The sequence below is a fragment of the Lasioglossum baleicum genome, chromosome 16 (assembly GCF_051020765.1).
Source record: "Lasioglossum baleicum chromosome 16, iyLasBale1, whole genome shotgun sequence".
In the NCBI taxonomy this organism is placed as follows: domain Eukaryota; kingdom Metazoa; phylum Arthropoda; class Insecta; order Hymenoptera; family Halictidae; genus Lasioglossum; species Lasioglossum baleicum.
In genome coordinates this window covers 7,184,580-7,204,646 of record NC_134944.1, presented here as the reverse complement: position 1 = coordinate 7,204,646, position 20,067 = coordinate 7,184,580, and the positions used below count along the sequence as shown (strand labels likewise).

The following is a 20,067-nucleotide window of genomic DNA, read 5'->3' as shown; positions in this document are numbered from 1 at the left end:
TTCTTCCAGGAAATTACAAACGGCAAAGAAACGTTAATTATTGCAGACGTAAAAAGAATCATAGTACAAAAGGCGAAAGAAATTCATCAAAGAATGAGTACATTTCGAAATTCAAGTTTGAGGATAACTGCGGACCACTTATGAGAAGGAGAAATCTTTTCCGCCCTCTGGTCGCAAGTATTCGAATGTTCGCTAGGATTGGAGACTATGTTTAAATAAATTTTAGAAATATCTGTAAATATTATGCAACAATAAATTCCTTGTCAAAGATACAGACTCTGACGCATTCAGTAAAAATCAAAACGTTCGAACGTTCCCAATGATTCCTATCCGAACGAAATTTTCGGCACGCGCGAAATATTAAAAAGACTGTACGAAAAACGGCTGGCTCGACTACGTATGTATAATTTTTCCGAGAATATCGATTATCCTGTAATTTTAGAATCGTCATCGTGCACGACGATTTCCTCTATTTCGCGACCGCAGTTCGTCAACGTCTAAATTGATGCATTACTATGTTTTCGCCGATAGAAAACAGTTAGGGAGCTCGCTAGACTGTTCCACCTTCAGCGCGAATATTTGAATTCAAATCTGTCTTCCAGACCAGTCGCTGTCAATGTTATTACACCAATCAGTTTGACCTTAGCACTTCTGGAGGATTCTATCACTCTCTCCGACGTTATCTCGAGACTGGTCTTGTATCAGAGCAAATTAGCGAACGCCGGTGAAACATGGTGAGTGTCCGTTGTCTACCGCATATTATTTCCTTTTAACAAACAATTTATAATGTCCTCGTGCATTTTATATCGTATAAGCACGGCTTAACCTACATTTGCCCTTCGTATGTCATTGAAAGCATTACAATCATTTTTTCGATGGTTATTAATAAATCCTGGCCACGGCATTCATTTAACCACCTGCGCCACGGAATCATTTCTATTTAGTCGAATATGATTGTTCTTGCAAGGACTGAAATTTCCCATCAACATTGTCCCTGATGCTAAATCATAGATTTTTATGCTTTCATAAATTCTGCCGAATCAGCTTCGGTAAAATGAAAATTTCATCTGTTCAGAATTGAATTGTTTGTTCATTTTCCAGACGGAACCAATTAATGTGGTGGTTACGGGAGCTGCTGGGCAGATCGCCTACTCCCTGCTGTACCAGCTTGCGGCTGGTTCAGTTTTTGGTCCGAACCAACCGGTCATTCTCCGTTTATTAGATATCCCGGTTGCGATGAGCGTACTGGATGGAGTAGTTATGGAGCTGCAAGACTTGGCTCTTCCTCTTTTGAGAGGTAAAGATGCCAGATGTTAAGGGGATAATGTAAATCTTGATTTTGCAAGTATTCTTCAATCGGTAACTAAGACTGCACATGTTGCAGCATAGGAGTTAAAGTTCTTCAAATGATTATATCAGCTTATGCAACATGTGGTAAAAATACATGTTACATAACATTAGAGATTACGCAACGCGTTGATATCTTTGGAACATGCAAATATCTCCTTGACGAAGGAGTATACATGAATGTTCTACTTTTTAGGAATTGTGCCAACTGCTGATCCAGCTGTGGCTTTCAAGGACGTTGCTGCTGCCTTCCTTGTCGGCGCAATGCCACGAAAAGAAGGAATGGAGCGCAAAGATCTCCTAGCTGCCAACGTAAAAATATTCAAAGTCCAAGGGGAGGCTTTGGATAAATACGCTAGGAAAGATGTTAAGGTGTTGGTCGTCGGAAATCCAGCCAATACAAACGCTTTGATTTGTTCCCACTATGCACCGTCTATTCCAAAAGAAAACTTCACTGCCATGACTAGATTGGACCAAAATCGTGCTCAAGCAGCATTGGCAGCGCGATTGGGTGTCCAGGTAGATTCAATACTACAATATACAAGATCGAGAGGCGTCGGTCGCCGAGTAAACATAACTAATCCAATTACAAAACTTCTGTAGTATTCATTATGTTTTGATCGAACTTTGAGCAACCTATTCGCGGCATTTTTATATTTAGTTGTGTAATGAAGGATGAAAGTTTTCGACGCAAAGAAGGACTTACGCTGTTCTCCCTTGCGTCCGAAACTTTCATCATTCATTACAAGTAAATATCATCAGAATTATATCGTATTTGGTGTCATTTTCATTAGAAAAATGCCACGAATATGTTGGTCAAAGTCCCATAGAAAAATAAAGAAGTTTTGTTATTGGATTAGCATTGGTTCACACCGGTATATCCGACCAAAGCTCTCGAGTTTCTCGGCCTCCTTCCGGGGTACACCCCGCGGTAGTGGGGATAATTCTGGAACAATTAAAGGGGTAGACTCGTTCCCAAGATTGCAAGAATGCTCGTGAACGGAATAGATGCGCCGAGGTCCGCTGAAATTGCTGCAATGTACTTAATCAGAGAAAAGAAATTGATCTTTTATCTAGCGCTTTTGACTACTGAAAACCCCATCTTGGCATTATCTGGAAAAACGAGTCTTCCCTCTTAAAGGCCAGACACTTGGGACATTTATCGAGAAAACACTGTATATCCGGTTCAAATGTACACACGCGATTATTTTGTGTAATAATACCAAGTGTATACTCATTTAACATAACATATCCACTACGTTAGAGGTGACAATTGCACTTAAACTTTCATTCGTCAACAGGTTGACGAAGTGAAGAACGTAATTATTTGGGGTAACCATAGTTCGACTCAATATCCTGATGCCAGTCACGCCACTGTTGCATCTACCAAAACTCCAGTAACTAATGCTGTGAACGATGAAAAATGGTTGAACACTACTTTCGTCGAGACAATTCAGAAACGCGGCGCGGCTGTGATAGCTGCGAGGAAAATGTCCTCCGCGATGTCTGCCGCGAAAGCAGCCGGTGATCATATGAGAGACTGGTGGATGGGTACCAACCCAGGAGAATGGGTTAGCATGGGTGTTCTGTCTGACGGCAGCTATGGAATCCCGAAGGATGTTGTATTCTCTTTCCCAGTAACCATACAAAATAAACAATACAAAATCGTCGATGTAAGTGAGAGCTCGTTGTACTATATTTGTAAATGAATCTCTTGCGAAGAAGTCGAAGGAGATAGTAATATTTACAACAATGTTTCAGGGCCTTAAGATCAACGATTTTGCAAGATCCAAGCTGACTGTTACGGCTAAAGAATTGGAAGAAGAACGTGCGGAAGCGAATACTGTATTACAACAAAAGTGACTACACTCGGATCACTGTAATTCTGATAATCGTGTATCTCGTTCAGCGAAATTGTAAAAATTCGATGTTCTTGCATGGTATATACATATGTAATGTAATGTGAACCCATGATCATACAAAAAGCCTTCAAAAAGAACACCGTCGGACCTGTGTACATTATACTAGCGGTATATATAATAGTTCGTACAATATACAGGACATAGTGATATGCATATCTTTTTCTAAAGGGCAATGGAATTGTTAAACACATACATTTATATTCATAGACTGTATAAAACGTGTAACAAATTACGTTGAAAAACATGTTATACTTTATAACGTTTCTTTTTTTTTGTTCTCTTTTTATTCTTTTCCCCAAGAATCAATAATAATTTATATTACAGTAATAGTAACTATTCCTCATATCGATATCATTAATCATTCTTTTTTCACATTTATATTATTTTCATATTCTTTTCTTCTAGACACTATTATTACAGGTATATTGATTTCCGCCTATAATTATAATTATCGAGTGAGCATTAAGTAGCATATTGTACAAAGATGCAGAGTGCTCAGCTTGCATAGTCTTCGTGAACGGTTTCGTTCATCAAACCGTTCTCTCCATCGTTCTCGTATCTTTACGTTTATTTCTGCCTGTCTGTTAGTGATGTAGCTGATACGTTTGGTTAAAAGGGACAAACATTTGAAGCTGTGAAAATTGGTCTGGATGCTAAAAATACATCGTTCTCGTAGTGACCAATAAAAAAGAAAAAAACATAACATTTTTGCGCAGGGCAATTTTGATTTACACAGTTCTCGTGCATTTCAATAACGACAATATGTGTGTGTGTGTATGTGTGTGTACGGTTACCATAGAGGCATACTGACAAAGAAAATAGAAATTTTTATCTTAAGGGTGCCTCTCTCTCTTTCCTTACAATACGAATCACTTTCCAAGCATAACAATACTCCACAAAGAAGACAGTACGAACATTCGTTCTATATCGAGGAACTGTAAAGTTCTTGTTCCATAAGGACAGCAAATATACGTGAAAACACTCGCGTGTATTACATTTCTTTTTTTTTTGTTTTTGAGAAAATACAATTTCTATTGTATCGGACAAAACTTGTTATCGTATCGTATGATCACCTGGAACGGACAACCTGCGACGTCAAAATTGTCTTCTTCTATTTTCATCTGGTCGACCGATAAATTGGATTCTGCCTCCTTATTCGCATTTATTAGTTACCGTATAAATCAGAATGTAATTACGTAGCAAATATTGTGTCTTAGAATAGTCGCGTTACGCGGATTAACTATTATTTTTTATTTCAAGCGATTCTAAACACCTTAGTTACGCACGCGTTTCCGTTCCAGGCCACGTGTTAATTCTTTCAAACTGATTCCTCCTATTGGACAATTATTTCCGGTTTTCTCGAATAACATCAAGGCCTGACTTTGCTTTCCGCGTGTAGACTAACACACACCAGTTCGATCCTCTGAAATCCCCCGAGTCGATTCGCACGCTTCAAGGGCGAGTAGTACGCCTAATATATTTTTCTTTTCTGGTTCTATTCACCGTTAGCGCAGATCCTTGTCCAACCAGAAATAAGATTAATTTAAATGGAACCCTCTCTCCTTAGTCGCGGCCAAAAGTTTTTCTTTAAGTATCTCTTCGGTGGGATACTCCGGTAATTTTAAATAATGAACACAGGTGTTAACGGATGGGTAACCACCTGAGCCAGCGTCCACTTTTCTCACCACAGTCAACCTAGGATGCAAATTACATAACCCACCGGGAGGCAGGGCTGAACACCCGGTCGCGAACTGTAGGAACGCCTTTCTTTCTGGGCCGGTCAACGAAACTAGTACGTTCACGAATCTCTGGAATCCAGGACTGTAACAGAAAAAGAAAATTCGTTTCGGTTAACAGTGCATACAACGTGACGTTTTGAATGGGTACTAAAATACACGTGTACACGTGGCACGTGAACAGTGTAGTAAGAAATTAAGGATCCGCTCTCATGCGTTTATGTATTCCGATCCAATTATAAGCAACAGTTAATGCAACAAGTGAGACGCAAGCGATGCAGCAATAAATTCACGGTAAATTGTTCGACGTTATATCACCGTGTATTAAACTACACAAACATTTGTGAAATTAAAATACATGGGCGACCTGGTAATTTAATATTACATGGATTGAGATCCGGATTCATTTGTTACACGCGTCCAAACGTGTTTGCATACACGGGAAATAGGGATCTCTGGTATTTACCTCTCTCTTGTGTAACCCAACTTAGGCTCAGTATAAGTGAGTAAATCCTCTCTAGTCCACTGTGGATTTTGCTCGCCGCAAAGCATCGCCCTGATCTCTTCGGGGCTGAAAGCATGGAGTTTTTCCATTGGGAAGACCTTTGAGAAACCGGATTTGAACGATTCGAGCTGCTTTGAGATTCCCCGATCGAGACAATAATTAATTGTTAGCTCCGCGTATTCCCTCGCATTCTCCATGGTGACGAGCACGTCCGCGCCTCCCTCGATCAATTCCACTTGATCGTGTCCGAATATCTTCGAGCTGGGCGAGTAGGTCATCGTTAAAGCCAAATCTTCAATCGGCACGGACATCCCAGACGGATGAGTGATGTTTAAGGACGTTTCCTCGTCCGCGGAACTACGACCGTCCGAGAACGTTCTGTCGCGTTTCGCGGTGGCTGTCTGGATCTCTTTGAGGAACTCGCCTCTTACTGGGTCGACGTGTACGAGGTCCTCTATGTCCAAGAGACCAGCATACCACGGAGATGGTACGAACGAGGAGTACGCGGCATCCGCTTCGCCCTCTTCCGATATGAAACTGCTGGACATGCTAGACGACATGCTCTCCTGAGTGACGCCGGACAGGCCGATCTTCTCGTTCACGTTGTTCGTGATATCTCCGTGACACATTAATTTTAAGAAAGGACGGGACAGCGGCAAGTCTACTAATCTATTATCTTGCAGAACCTTCGCCAGGAATACGCCCAGGAACCAGAAGTATCGTACAGCGCGCTCACAAGCCGCGGAATCCTGCGGCAACGGAGCAGGGAACAGGCCGCTAGGTCGTGTCACGTAGTATCCCGCTGGTCGGGCCTGATCGCTTGAAATTCTGGTCTCTTCCTCCGAATCCTCTTGCGGCTCTTCGTCGTCGCACAGCCACAGACCCAGATCTTTGCGCTGCAACTCTGCGGCGACCAACGCGAAGAACTCCAACGTCGGCCCGAGACCAGTCCCCTCCTCGCCAACGAATTCAACCTCCAGTATGCTCTTCCGACTCGCGTGCACCTTCAGCACTTGTTCTGCCCAGTCTAATAGTTTCTCTCCCCTAGGTACGCTCACTCTTTCGTGCTTCAACCTGCCGACGCGATACTCGTGACTGTCGTCGCGTCGCGGACTCAAACCAGGCGCTCTTTGTCGCTCGAGAACCGCGTCCCTCTGCGTTTGAAGCCACACGATGCTCCGCGATGCTCCGAACGCGGTGCAACTGAAGTACAATCGTCTGGTTTCAAATGGCAGCAGGAACGGACAACTCCTGGCTAATTCCTCGCACCAGTTCGGCAACGCTCCGGCAGCTAGCGCTAACGGGTCTTGGATCTGTTGGACAATCTTGTTCGTGATCTTCTTCGAGGTGAAGTCGTCAGGGTGAACGCAACACGTCGACTCCTCGGACTCGTCGTAGTCGACGTGTTTCCCGTCGTCTCGGGTCGTGCTCAACACGTAAACGTGCCTCAGAAGCTGCAACACGTCCTCCACGGTGCACGCCGAAGAATTTTGAGTGGCGTTGCGAGAGTACAGCGTCACGATCGGCGTTGCTCGTCCTGATGACTCTTCGTCCTTCGATTCTTTGTATATTATACTGCAAATCAAAAGATAAAACATTATGCTCACAGACCCTTAAAAGTCACTGTTTTACATTACTTTGTGAAAACAATGAGAATGTGTCTACTCCAATTTTCGTTATTTTCCGAATTGTAGCTCTCGTTTTGGAAAATATATCGAATAAAACTTACTCTGTTGAAACTTCTAACGGGACACCCGGTGTCCCAAGTAAATAAATATGTTGAATAATTCCTTACGGACGTGTCTTTACGATCTGATTAATCGCGAATGAACAATTATTATAAAGCGAAGAAGATGTGCATTACGTGTAATTTGGTTCCCATATTCTTCTTAGTTTCTCCTGGCGACTTCCTAGCTCGGTAAGCTGCATCAACTCTTGTACAGCTTGGAAGATACTGGCATGCGGCTCCGTGAGCGGTAACTCGACATCCGGTACACCCGGAAGTCCTGGTCCTTTCAATGTCAATGATAGCCTCGGCATAGGCAGTGACCCTACGCGAGCGCTAGATTGCGCTTCGCTACCAGGTGGTGGAACTTCTAGATCTGTTGTCTGTTAGATTGTACAATAAGAATAACAGTATTTCGTTGCGCCTGTCGTGGGGTAAACCGATGTATTTTGTGTCGAAATCAAAGAACTGTCGATAGAATTGAGATGGAGTGATGATTTTTTTTTTTAAATTGTAATTTTGCAAGTTCAACACAGATTTTCGAAGTTAAAAAACGTTCGTACCTATCGTTCCCATATTCTGCAATATTGCAGCTTTAATTTTAAGAAAGCCATCGCTCTATCTCATTTCTATGGAAAGTTCTTTACGCAAAATTTACACTTACTTGATTAATGTTTGTTCGACCTGGTCGAGGATCGAAAGCGGGTATCAAAGCTGAGAATTGACGTTTCAAAACGAACTCGTCGTCCCAAGCACGACTTTTGCTGCTCTGAGAAGCTTCTTCTTCCATGAACGTTGCCAACAGATTGCGGCTCATCATTACCTCTTCGTAATCTCCTTCACAGACGTCACCTTCCTCCTCGTTTTCCTCGTCGTCCTCCTATTGGGAATAGAAGAGGATAAACGCATTAGCACCATGGTCAAGCTAATTCGCGTGGGAACGTGTTTATGAAATTCTAGAATTCTCACTTCTTGGTCGTGCTCGTCGTTGTCTTCTTCCTCCTCGAGAACAACATCCTCGTCGTCCTCCAGTTCCGTCACGAGAGTCGGTCTGTTAATGATCCTGGCTCCACTGGCGCTAGAACTGGCAACACCTCCGCAAGACTCCAAAAAGTCCTCGAGACTCACCTGTAGCAATAACTGCTTATTACATTATATAAAATCACACACTCGATGTTCAATTTCGTACATAGATACAACTAGACTGCGGATGTTGATGCGAAATCGAAATTTTCTCAGTCGTTTGTGGTAAACAGTTCATCTTCAACGTTATCCTCTTATAAATGCACAAAATCCGCAGTTCAGACTTCTAACATTTGAGAAAGAAACATTCTAGAACGAAACGTTTGTCGAACGTTCAACGATCTTTACCTGTTCGCTATCGCTGCTGGTACTGGTCAGGGACATTGCCAGCGCTTGTCCTAATCCGGCGCCGGTCGTTGTTGTTACACCACTGCCTGCCACTTGACCGCTGCTGGTTAAACTTGGATAGCTCTGCGCGGTGCTCAGCAAACCACCAGGGAAATTAGGATTCAAGGCGAGGCGGACTAAGCTCGACACTGAGTTAGGTCCGCGTGAATTCGAGCCGGTATTGGAATTAGAAGCGATGTGCTGTCCACCTGAAGGTCCTACGAGGGAACACCTTGTTAGCGGGGTATGAAAACGATCTCGAACGACGAGAAAATTGGCGTTCAACGGAAAAAGGAGTCTACCCCCTTAAAGTTTTGATTACTAATTCTTTGACATGGGACATTGGTTGAATTGCATTATTTTCTGAGCCTTCCGAGTTTGTTTTCATGATTTTTTTCCTGGTAAATACGTAAATCCTGTACCCTAAAGCTCAATTAATGCATAAACTCAAGTTTTTCCTTGCGACCACAGAAATATTCTCTAGCAATATTTCATGAACACTAACCAAATGTTCGTCGTCGAGTCATTGCGGTAAATGTGCCCAATAAACCGGTAGCAGTTGTTGGTTCCAAAGTATTGCTAGTATCTGAACAAGCAAGGTTGGGGACAGACACGGACATGGGATTGGTCACGACAACAGGACATCCTCCAGTTGTGTTTTGCGTAGATGAGCTAGCTTCTTTGTCCCGACTGCATTCTTTGGCAGCTAGTCCAATGGAAACGTAACAGGTGAGTAAGTGACGCGTGTTTTACGGGACGGCGATGAACAACGCTATTAGTAGTCTTTAATGAGATTATTTCTTTTACGACAATGACAAATAGTGGAAAGAAAAGAATTGTGCTGTTCTTATACCATCGGGGATCCCAGAGTGTCTTTGTACAGGCTTTATCCTTAAAGAGTTATCCTCCGACTCGCCTGACACGCTAATTCTAACAGGCACTAAACTAAGTAACTCTCCACTTAAAAAGCTGTTAGTGTTGTTGCGTAGCCTGTCGGCTCCCTCTCTGACACGGTCGAGTGCTTCGGCTGCCTCCAGCAAGTTCGCCACTGGCTGTAAATGTAGTTCAATATAGAATTAGTGTAAATCCTATACACGTCGATGTGACACGCGTATACAGGGTGTGAGCCACTTAACTGTACCATCATAATTTACTCATAACCGGATAATGGAGGTTCTATGGAGTCGTGGATTAAACGAGTGAGTGCATTTATGGCTTCTGAAAATTTTCGAAAAATGCCAGAACATGTCCTTCAACAGAATTTAGTCAAATTTTGATACATTTCAGACCTACAAAGGCTACTACCACTGAAAATAATATTTTATTTGGTTCCCTCCCTTTTTTCTTAACCCTTCGCACTCGGTGATATTCTAATTCGAAACCCCAATTTTTGATGTTTTGAATGATTTTCTTAATTTTATCGTTATACAATTGATGTAACACCTCGTACAATACTTTCAGTAGTTTATCAAAGTATTAAATACGCTTAGTAATTTACTGAATACAAATTTAATAATGGTATATGAATTATTAGTCAAGAATTTCGAGTCACCACTCGAGTGCAAAGGGTTAAAAATCGTCTCGAAAATTGAAACTATTTTTACGAGTAAATTTCGACGATACAGTTTAGCGAGTCACCCGGTATGCTGGTTTTAATGATTCCGCGAGCATCATCACACCTTATTTCCTCGCACAGTAGCAAGCAACGGTTTCGAACTACTAGACGCACGATTGCTGTTACTGTTGGTGGAACAGTCAGTGTTAAGGGCAAGACTCTCAACAATCGTTGCCAGATCACTTGTCACGGTAGTGTCGGGTCTCGGGTGTAACACAACGGACAATTCGCTTGTTGAGTTTGCACCACCTTCGCCGGTGACAGCGACAACCGCCTCGGCACGAGCAACCGACAACACACTCTCTGCTATTGATTCGGCGGCTTGCTGTTTGCAACAAATACAAAATCGAGAAGCTGATTTAGAACCAGTGTGACTCTCTCTCTATCTTTCTCTCTACTCTGATTAATACGTTAACACGTGTACATGTTATGAGCAATGTGTCTAAGGCGGACATTTTACAGATCTTCCGGGCAATGTGTACAATGGGCAGGTATTGCCGCAATCGCCCTCAAAAGCCCTATTTTTATTCAGCAGCGTAATTTCCAATATTCGAAAGCATACAGCTACGCATGTAGCTATTTTCACAAAGCTGCAACAGCTTCATGCTGCCGAATAATGCAAATTACGCTTCGTAAACGTAAAAGCAGGACTTTTGAGGGCGACTGCGGCCTAAATTGATCCTTTATCTAGCGCTTTTGACTACTGAGATACTGGAAACGAGTCTACCCCCTGAAAACCCAGACCCTATCAGACCTAACGACCTAATCACAGCTTACTCTCGCATTCTACACATTATCCGAAAGATCGGGCATTCTACAGTATGCCCGCCCTAAGGTACGTTGTCCGTAACATATATATTTTCATTATGTTTGTGCGAACAGTAATTCAAAGAACACGCCTGCGATTCTGTGCGAAAGAGCATGGAGCGTACCTTGGCGGCCAAATTATCTGCGCTCGCTGCTTGATCGGTAGACGCCACCGATCCACGCATCACGGTGTCAGTGCAATCTGGTAAACTAGGGGTACTGCTGGACTTTCGTCCCGGTAGCACTCCGGTACCGGTTTTACCCTTTGTTCCATTATCCGAGTCTAAACCCGCGCCAACTAGTCGCAAGTCGTATTTTCCTTCTGCACCCATTCTATAAGAATTGGAACCGCCGTGATCCCACGTGACGTCTATCCAACCATTGTGCAACTCTCCCGTTACGGTACCTTCACCTTGTAGAATAAAGAAATAAATGTGTTAGTAAACGACTCGTTTACAGTTTTATAGAAGAAATAAAGTAGAATTACAAAAACCTGGTGGTATCCCGTCTTGATCCCTCCATTTCCAGTCCAGCCCTCTAGCAACTCTAGCACCGACGACCAAATGACGAAGTACCTGGGATTTAATTAATCTTCTCAATCTTCGAATTCCAGCTTCGGCCTCTCTAGCGGCGCGACCCAAGTCCTCGCACACCCCGGTCACTTCGCCGTAAACTTCGAATCCAGAGACGGACAAGTAATGCGTCTGACCGGACGAATTCTTTCCGATCTGTTGCAGCCGTAGATGACGCCAACCTTGCGTCTCGTCTGTCGGCAACTCTAATGTCCAAGTAGCTGTGTTGCCAGGCTCGTTCAAAGAAGTGTCGTCGACGTGGGCGTAGAGATTGGTCCAGGTAACGCCGTCCTTGGACGCCTGGAATAACCAGTTTCGCAGAGCGCTTCTGCCGTAGCCTTTCGCGTGCCTAAGCGTGTAAGCGCTCGGTATGATCCAGACCCCTAGATCGATCGAGAACCACGCCCGCTTGTCGTCGTTCGTGTGACAATTCAACGCGGAAGGATCGCGGCTCAAAATGTCCTCGAGATGACCGTAAGGCAGATTCCTTCCATCGCTGGACGTGACAACAACCAAACCATATTGTCCAGGGTTCACCCATTCGGTGCAGGACTTCGCGTTCGTGCCGATCCAGTACAGCAATCCGTTCTCATCGAAGTCGTAGTGATACTTAAATGTGATCTTGTTGCCCTCTTTCAATTTCTTGACGAAAGTGAACGTGGACCTGTCATGGTCGTACCACTGTTTCGCTACCATTCGCAACAAATGGTTCTCCAATTGTTGTATAGTACTCAACGGCTCCATCTTCAAGCTACGACCGGATCGATCTATCAGAGAGCTCTCGCCGGCAGCTTTCTCCAAGCGGAAGCGCAGTCTTCTGGTCAAAATCTGCAAGCCGTAGCCTGAGCCAGGCGTGTCGTACAAGTAGACCGGTAACTTCTCGATCGACTCCAAGACCGAGACCAACTTATGGACTAGAATTTTCGCGGAGTTGTGTTCCTTGTTCACATCCGCCGCGTGGAAACAACTTTTAAATACTACTATTCGTTGCATGCGGAGCTTGGTCGCTCTTAATGTCGGTGGCTGTGGTCCTGGCGGAGCTGCCAACAGAACAAGCAACGCCTGAACTAGGCCGCTGGAATGCAGCTCGTACGCGGAGACCTTCCCCTCCTCGTTTAACAAAAGCTTCAATTCTTCTAGCGTGCTTTGCAGTATATTACGCCATTCTCGGTTCCCTGACTGTTGCTTCTGACATGCTTTCTCGATCTGACTGACGATCACTCCTAGCTTGGCGACCACACCGCGCGGTTGAGCCTGGGCAGCTTTGAAGTAGCGCTCGTAGATGTCCTGAGCTTGCATTTTCACTTTTTGCTTGATCGCCTCTATCTTGGACCTTAATCGTTTCCCTCGCTTCCCGGCCCAGCCTGCTGAAAATTCTGGACCTGGACATAAGGAATAATGATGAAGCGATTCTGTAAGTACGTGTGAACCATCTGGACATCATGAAATTGTGGCATTGTTGAAAATGATCGTACTACTTGTATAGTAAATCAGTCAAGGGTCATTACATGCCGAATCGATCACTTCTTGCAGGCACTATCGCCGATTTTGTTCTAAATGAAATATGTTGTAGTCCATGTGAAATTAGGGGGGGTTTAAGTCATCATTTTGCCGGTTTCGAATTTTTTAAGAAATGGCAGGCCTTCGAAGTTTTCAATTTTTGCCCATTTCGGCGAAAACGGGCCTCACTTACGAATTTTTATCTCAAGAACTGTTTGTCCGATTGAGCTAAATCTGTTTTTGTTTTATTCGGAAAGGATTGGGCTATTAAAAAATAATTTTTTCAACCTCGAACATCAACTTTATAATGTCGAAAAATTTAAACAAATTCTTCTTTTGCGTTTTTTCGATGATGGGACTCAGTGATTTAAATTTTGAAAAAAATATGGTTATGTTCCTTGAAGTTTCCCCTTTAAAATGAACCCTTGAAAAAGACGGTATCATTAAAATTGGCGTCGCAATGAGCTGGTAAAGGACACCGTGTACCCCCGTTTCAGGTAGAGGCGCACAGTGGGGAAAAGTGACCTACCTCGATTCAAAAAGAAATAACTTTCGATAGAAATGAGGTAGAGCGATGAATTTTTTTTTAAATTAAAGCTGGAACTTTGCAGAATATTTTAATCTCCCTATTTTTCCCGTATTCTGCAAAGTTTCAGCTTTAATTTAAAAAACAAATTCATCGCTCTACCTCATTTCTATCGAAAGTTATTTCTTTTTGAATCGAGTTAGGTCACTTTTCCCCACTGTGAGGCGGGTCGAGCGCACCGCTATTATGGTCCGGCTCGACCCGCCTGCAAAAAGTGATCGATTCAGCATGGAATGATCCTCAAGTAAGTAGCTATTGGACCAGGAAAGTTCGAAAATGAACGTATTACTCGTACAGTAAGTATATGGTTGCCACCGTAGAAATCTTCCTCGTCTATCTCACTTACCCAAACTAGTTTCTGCCGTGAAGGAATGCTTTGTGCCGCGGTTCGATTCAAAGATGAATCCAGGCAGATCTTCTCTCAGAATGGTCACCTGCAAACTGTCGCTGTTGTGTATGCCCAACATGCTCTCCCTTCTGCTGGACAATGCCCAATTTCCAACGATCAGCCGGGTCGTGCCGGGCCGCGATAAAACGGGTTGGCTGACAGAGTTCGGTTTCACTTGACTACGTGCTCTCTGGAGTTTCTCCAAGAATTCGCCGCGGTTCTCTGCAATGCACATAACGTTCCAGTAATTGATACGGCCTGGCCGACCGAAGCAGGGCAGTGGTGAAGTTGTTCAATGAACCGAATAATGTTGTGGTAGAAGAAGAATGTTCAGAAGAGAGGTCATGCAGCAGAGACAAAAGGATTGATTGTGTCATGCGATCGATGATTTAACACTCAAGGATTTATCTTTTTTTTTTGTCAAGGGGAGAACGTGCGCAGCTATAGGAGGGTCGAACATGTATGTACCTACCTTCGGTGGTAAGCGACTCTGTGTTCCTCCCTTTTCCTGTAGGCAGTTAGTAAAACCAGTTATTCACTAAACTATTCCCCTTCGCGAATAGGAAGTTAATCACAAATGAACAGAAAAAAAATATAAAATAAACAGAAACAACAAGTAAAACAAAGAATGTGATATCTCTCGGAACAGAGGCAACTTAATTTTGGCGCGAAGGGTGTAAAAGGAGGTGACGGGGGGCACTTCAACGAGAAAGATAATGGTAAGATGGACGAGACATGATGAGAATCTGGCATTGACGTTAACGGGAAAGAGAGAACGCACCTGACGTGTCCGTTCCACCCTCCGGGCTTCCGCTGGAGTACATTGTCGCCAGTTTCCCGTCCAGTATAAATCTGAACCATCCGTTGCTTCCATTCGACAACTCTAAAGCAGCCGCGTCTGACCAGACGTAAAGGCAATCGCGTCCACGGCAGATACACCAATCTCTCCAATGATACGCTCTTCCTACCAAAAGCTCTCTCGCGTCTTCCATTCTCTGCTCTTCCCCGGACTGATTCGATTCTGCCTCCGGGTCCGGCGCGGTCTCTTTCGGCCCGGCCAACGAGGCGACTTTCGAAAAGACTCCCAGACGAGCGAAATGTTCTAGAAACTCATCTTTGCTTTTTATCATCAAATCTTGTATCATTTGCAGGACCACTAAGTGTCCGGCCTCGTCCTCCTATTCGGATGGAAATAGAAAAAAAAAGAACGGTTTAAACAACGGCGTTCGACAATGACTGGTCGTTTGAAGTCAGAATCCAATCAAGTTAATAAACGATATTTCTGGTCCTTTGTTTGTTTGTTTGTTCGTTTGTTTTTTTTTTGTTGGTATTTTGCTTGATTTAATTATGCGAGGTAAGTACTACACAAGTTGCTACGAATTTGTCGGCTGTTGTCTCGTTGACTGTGTGTAACATCAATGGAACGGCACAATCTGATTTTGTGAGCAAAACGATTACGCGATTCAACGAAATCACAAGCAAATAATGCCCAGTAATCCCATCAGCAGCAGGCAGACAGTCGACAGAAGTGGACAACCAGCTTTGCATTTTAGATCCTTCATTATGTGCATCTAGATCCGTGGAATCGAGCTCCGCTCTCCGTTCACCGAAAACAACTCATTCTGAACATCTCTTTCTTTTCTTTTTTTCCAAAATCGAAGCTTTTTTCAAAGCTCTTTTGCCCCAACTGTCCTCTTATGTCACGTTCTGTGCTAAAATGTATGTTGCTCGTTGTGGTGGGCCACGTGTACAATTAATGCGTATAACAGTAGTTAAAAGTGAGAAAAAAGTATGTCTTCACTCCACGTTGTCGATATACATATTTCATAGTATCGCAAAATATATATGCATATATATATACATATTGTATATATTAAAAAACGGACACGTTTTATGTCAGAAAGAAGTAAGACATGCTTACGTATATGTTAGATATCACGCTTTGTTTTTAAAATTATAGAACGAATGCAATAATGTTAATGAGATATTTGCGTAGTTATTAATGAAAAAAACCCAGTGAAGTAAAAAAAAAGAAAAAATATTCGGAAGTGCCACGTATAGCAAATAGGGGACACAAGGGGTCTCTTCCAACTAGCGATTGGCAAATATAGAATTAGACGTTACCGTCTTATCAACAATGTAGTTCAGGGAACTGGAAGACTTGCACGATGCGAGGCAACGCAATTTTGGGCCAATATACGGCTTGAGAGGCGGAGGTGGTGGTGATGGTGTTTTTAACTCAAGCTCCTGCGAACAGTCTTAACTAAATCACTAGAATTGTCTGTTTGGCTGCCTGCCTGCCTGCATGACTACTAACATGTTCAAGATATTGTTATTAACTAGTCCTGTAATAATATTAACTTGTTCATAGGACCTAGAGAAATATACAGGGTAATTCAGCTAAGTCTGCCACCTCAATTACATGTTTCGCTATTTGGTATAGAAACATACATATAAAAGAGATAATACTTATTATAATAGGAAGATTCGAACTACCGAGCTTACCTCGTTGTCCAGCACATTGGCAATCACCTCTACAAGCATAGCGCCGCAATCTCCTGTTTTATCGGAACCACACGTTTCAACGAGCAGATCCGGTTGAATATAATGCACCATCTTTCTAATTAAACTGAGACTGGCTTTTCGAACGCTGGGCAACATGGACGATTGAAACGTCGCACAAAACACCGGCAACAATCGCTTCAAATAAACCGGGGCCATTTCAGGATCGCCTTTCGGTTCTGTGAACTCCGACTCGGTTTCTGGTTTTCTGTGCTCCTGATTCGGCAGCATCCATTCCCCAGGAGACTGCAATATAGCTGCCACTTCTCTGTGACCTTCGTCCACCCGTTCTCTGGCTTTGTCTAACGGTGTCTTTCCATCTTCGTCTCTTAGATCGGGATTCGCGCCGTGCTTCAGCAACACTTTAGCGATAGCTGGTCTACCGAAGCAGGCAGCATAATGCAAACTGGACGATCGTTGGCCTTTATTCACATCCGCGCCCCTGTCGCATAAAAATTCGACCATCTCATGAGTACCGAACGCGGACGCCCAATTCAGTAACGTTTGACCAACGTCGTCCATAAAATTCACTTCGATGCCGCCAGAGTCTATAGCCTCTATCAGAGCATCCGTGTCTTTCGATCGAATACAATCGATCAGTTGCCTGTGAGATTTCTCCCCGGCGCTGTCCAAACGCCTCAATCGTGGTAACAACGGTCCGGATGGGCCACCGGTTGTATTACGGCTCAACGCTGATCTGCCTTCGAATAGAAGAACCAACAACAGATCAACCAATCTCATGGAATCGAGAGCGCATCGTTCGTCTCCTTTCAAAGCTTTCTCGATCGCGTCCGGCAGTTCGGAGCGTAATAGATCATGGGTTATAGAAGGTGATCCTCTGCAAAGCGTCGACAGAAGACTAATTATAGTGGACACGGAAGCGCACGATTTCGCTTCCGGAGTCGGAATCGTTGACGCTGTGCTGGAAGGTGGCGGTGTCTTTGGATTTCCGGAAGTCGCTGCTATCGCTGTACCAGGCCCTGCTGCATTCGACAACCTGAAAACAAAAGAGAGAGAGAGAGTTAGAAAAACGTGTGTGATCTCCCGGCCGTGTTACAGAAATTCTAGGGACATATACCTGTGCAAGAGTTCAGAAACTAAACCGTTCGATGCTAAAGGAGCGGGGTCTGTGTTTCGACGTGAATATCTATCGGCGAGCGACGCGAAACAACGAAGTGCCCCGTCGGCGACGTGCGCATCCTCGTGTCTGAGTAACGTTGACAAAGCCTCGACGCAATCCGGTAATGATTTATCCTGCGGTTCTACTTTCCCGCATAAACGGGTCACTACGGCCATTGCAGAGTGCAGGGTGTCTCGGTGCACGCGAGCTCCGTGCTCTCGAATAAAACACAAGGCACATGGAAGGCCACCAGCCTCGAATACAGCACCAGCTTCCCTTGCGCAAACCAGCTCCAATACCTATGGCAATCAAGAAAACCAAGTATATTCGATTAATGTTCTATTGTGTAACTAACGAGTTATTCGTTATCAGTAGACAGCGGATCTTTATGCAAAATAAGAATTTTGTACCTGAATTGCAACAAACTGGAGTTAATAGATTGAGTTTAATGTAACAGTATCTTTAAATTTTGCTAATGGTTTTACTTTTTTAAATTACACCAACTCGTTATTTTCATGAATGCATCAAATCCGCTGTCTAGTTATCAGCAGAGCTGTTCGATACCTTTATGCACTGCTCGGCCAAGTCCCGACTAGTTCTGGAACCTAATCCAGCTCCGGACAGGCGACTGCAAATAGCTTTCACAGCACCCTCCATTGCTACTACTCTGCGCGTACATTCTGCAGAAACGTCCAAATAATATGTGATGGCCCGAGCAGTCACTTCTAAGACACTATCTGGTGCAAGTTCATCCAAAAAAATTCTACACAATGCTGGGAGAAATGTGCGTGGAGGACAGCTGAAATCGAAATTATTTTTGTTGTTGTTTAATCAGTCGGTACACAATACTTCAACGTAACGGTTACTCTATACTCTATGTACCATTCGAAGCATCGATCGACATTATCAGACATGAGCAGCAACATGCACAATTGCTCTAAAGCAATTAACTGCATGTCCCTTTCATCTCCTTGGCCCATACTGAGCCACTCCAGTAGAGTCTCGGGATCAACGTCAGCCATCTATTTACAAGTCGTAAAACGAATTAGCACTACAAACATTTGAGCTTCACAATTATTAGATGATCAACCCTTTGCGCTATTTCCACTCCAATTTATTAAGATGCTTGGTAATGTGGCAATTGTTTTGAATCATAGTACATTCATTTTTAGCGGAGCCATGGAGCGAACTTCAAGCGCAGAGGGTTAAAAATAAAACCAAAACTCACCTTGTAAGATTAATAGCACCAATTCAATGTATTTTAAACTGACAATCTGAAAATAAAGCGAAGTCCATGAAACTACAAATTATTCACGAACTGACGTTCAGGAACACGCGAATACTCCAAAAGAAAAATGTACAGAATTTTTCTGTCATCGAAAAGTATCAACAAAAAACTCCTGGTATAGTTCGGACAAAAGAAAAAAAAATATATACATTTTTCACAGTCGACAAAGGCTACTAGTTCTCGCGAGACTAGCCGAAAGGTTTAATCGACGTGTACTATCGAGAATTCCACTGACAGTAGTGTTCTCCCTTCCATGTTTCTTTATTCCTAGCGAGACATGACTTCTGGGAAATTTCAAGCATGTAAATAATCATCGAAAGGAGCGATCGCGTTCGCTCGAACCCGTTCAAGAGAACATTCGCGCGAATCCGCTAAAATAAATAAAGTGGCACGTGGTGTCGAGCTTGAGATCTCGTGAAACTGTGCACTGTCGTCGGAGGCACAAAGACAGGTGGAAAAAAATTTGTCATAACGACGGCTGAAAGCGTGATAGTGTCTTTAATAACATCTCGTGTAACCTTCAGGAGGTTTCGAAGTGATATAGCTGTTTTGGTGAATCCGTGCACCGAATTCCAGAGAACGTTTTAAGGAAACGATCACGCACAGCCATGGTAAATAAGACTCGACCGAGGTGATAACGTACCGTTGTGCACAGTATTCCATTATTCGGAAGGGGTCAGGTCGCCATCCTTCCAAAGTCGTGTCGTTTTCCCACCGCGAGAAACAACGTGACCGTGTCGTCGAGATTTTGGTCCGTCAACGACACGGAAACCTGATCGAACCAACGGACCAACGAACCACTCCACCGAACGAAAAGATTTCACTTTACCCTAGTGTCGTCGTATATTGTATTTCGCCATTTACGCGACGTTCAGGGTATAGTTCGGTGTCACAACCATGGACTCACATGGACTACCGTAGATAGAGAATCTCCGTGCGAAAATGCTCGTCGCTCCGCAGCGCCGCAGGTGCCAGCATCCACA

At 43.6% G+C, this 20,067-nt stretch overlaps 2 protein-coding genes across 6 annotated transcripts; one reads left to right on the top strand and one right to left on the bottom strand.

Annotated features, from left to right (window-relative positions):
• The first annotated feature begins 265 nt into the window (after positions 1-265).
• Positions 266-3,532, top strand: Mdh1 (malate dehydrogenase 1). 2 transcript variants are annotated; one of them, XM_076441538.1, is made up of 6 exons: positions 266-397; positions 603-734; positions 1,102-1,297; positions 1,544-1,866; positions 2,649-3,020; positions 3,109-3,532. In XM_076441538.1, the coding sequence occupies exons 2-6, from the start codon at positions 732-734 to the stop codon at positions 3,208-3,210; spliced, it is 996 nt and encodes a 331-aa protein (XP_076297653.1). In that variant the 5' UTR covers positions 266-397; positions 603-731; the 3' UTR covers positions 3,211-3,532. The 2 variants fall into 2 exon arrangements, with proteins under 2 accessions (XP_076297653.1, XP_076297654.1); XM_076441539.1 differs by lacking the exon at positions 266-397 and having other exon boundaries at positions 553-734.
• Ufd4 (ubiquitin fusion-degradation 4-like) lies at positions 3,516-20,003 on the bottom strand. 4 transcript variants are annotated; one of them, XM_076441496.1, is made up of 20 exons: positions 19,728-20,003; positions 19,025-19,070; positions 18,679-18,818; positions 18,361-18,595; positions 17,755-18,095; positions 16,620-17,673; positions 14,896-15,292; positions 14,587-14,622; positions 14,073-14,336; positions 11,556-13,022; positions 11,194-11,480; positions 10,326-10,586; positions 9,500-9,698; positions 9,152-9,352; positions 8,608-8,864; positions 8,206-8,376; positions 7,901-8,116; positions 7,375-7,619; positions 5,472-7,085; positions 3,516-5,090 (listed from the first exon to the last, which is right to left on the bottom strand). In XM_076441496.1, exons 3-20 carry the CDS (start codon positions 18,816-18,818, stop codon positions 4,808-4,810), a joined length of 7,668 nt encoding a protein of 2,555 aa, XP_076297611.1. In that variant the 5' UTR covers positions 19,025-19,070; positions 19,728-20,003; the 3' UTR covers positions 3,516-4,807. The 4 variants fall into 4 exon arrangements, with proteins under 4 accessions (XP_076297611.1, XP_076297612.1, XP_076297613.1 ...); XM_076441497.1 differs by having other exon boundaries at positions 11,562-13,022; XM_076441498.1 differs by having other exon boundaries at positions 8,206-8,364; positions 11,562-13,022; positions 19,728-20,002.
• Positions 20,004-20,067: the final 64 nt, after the last annotated feature.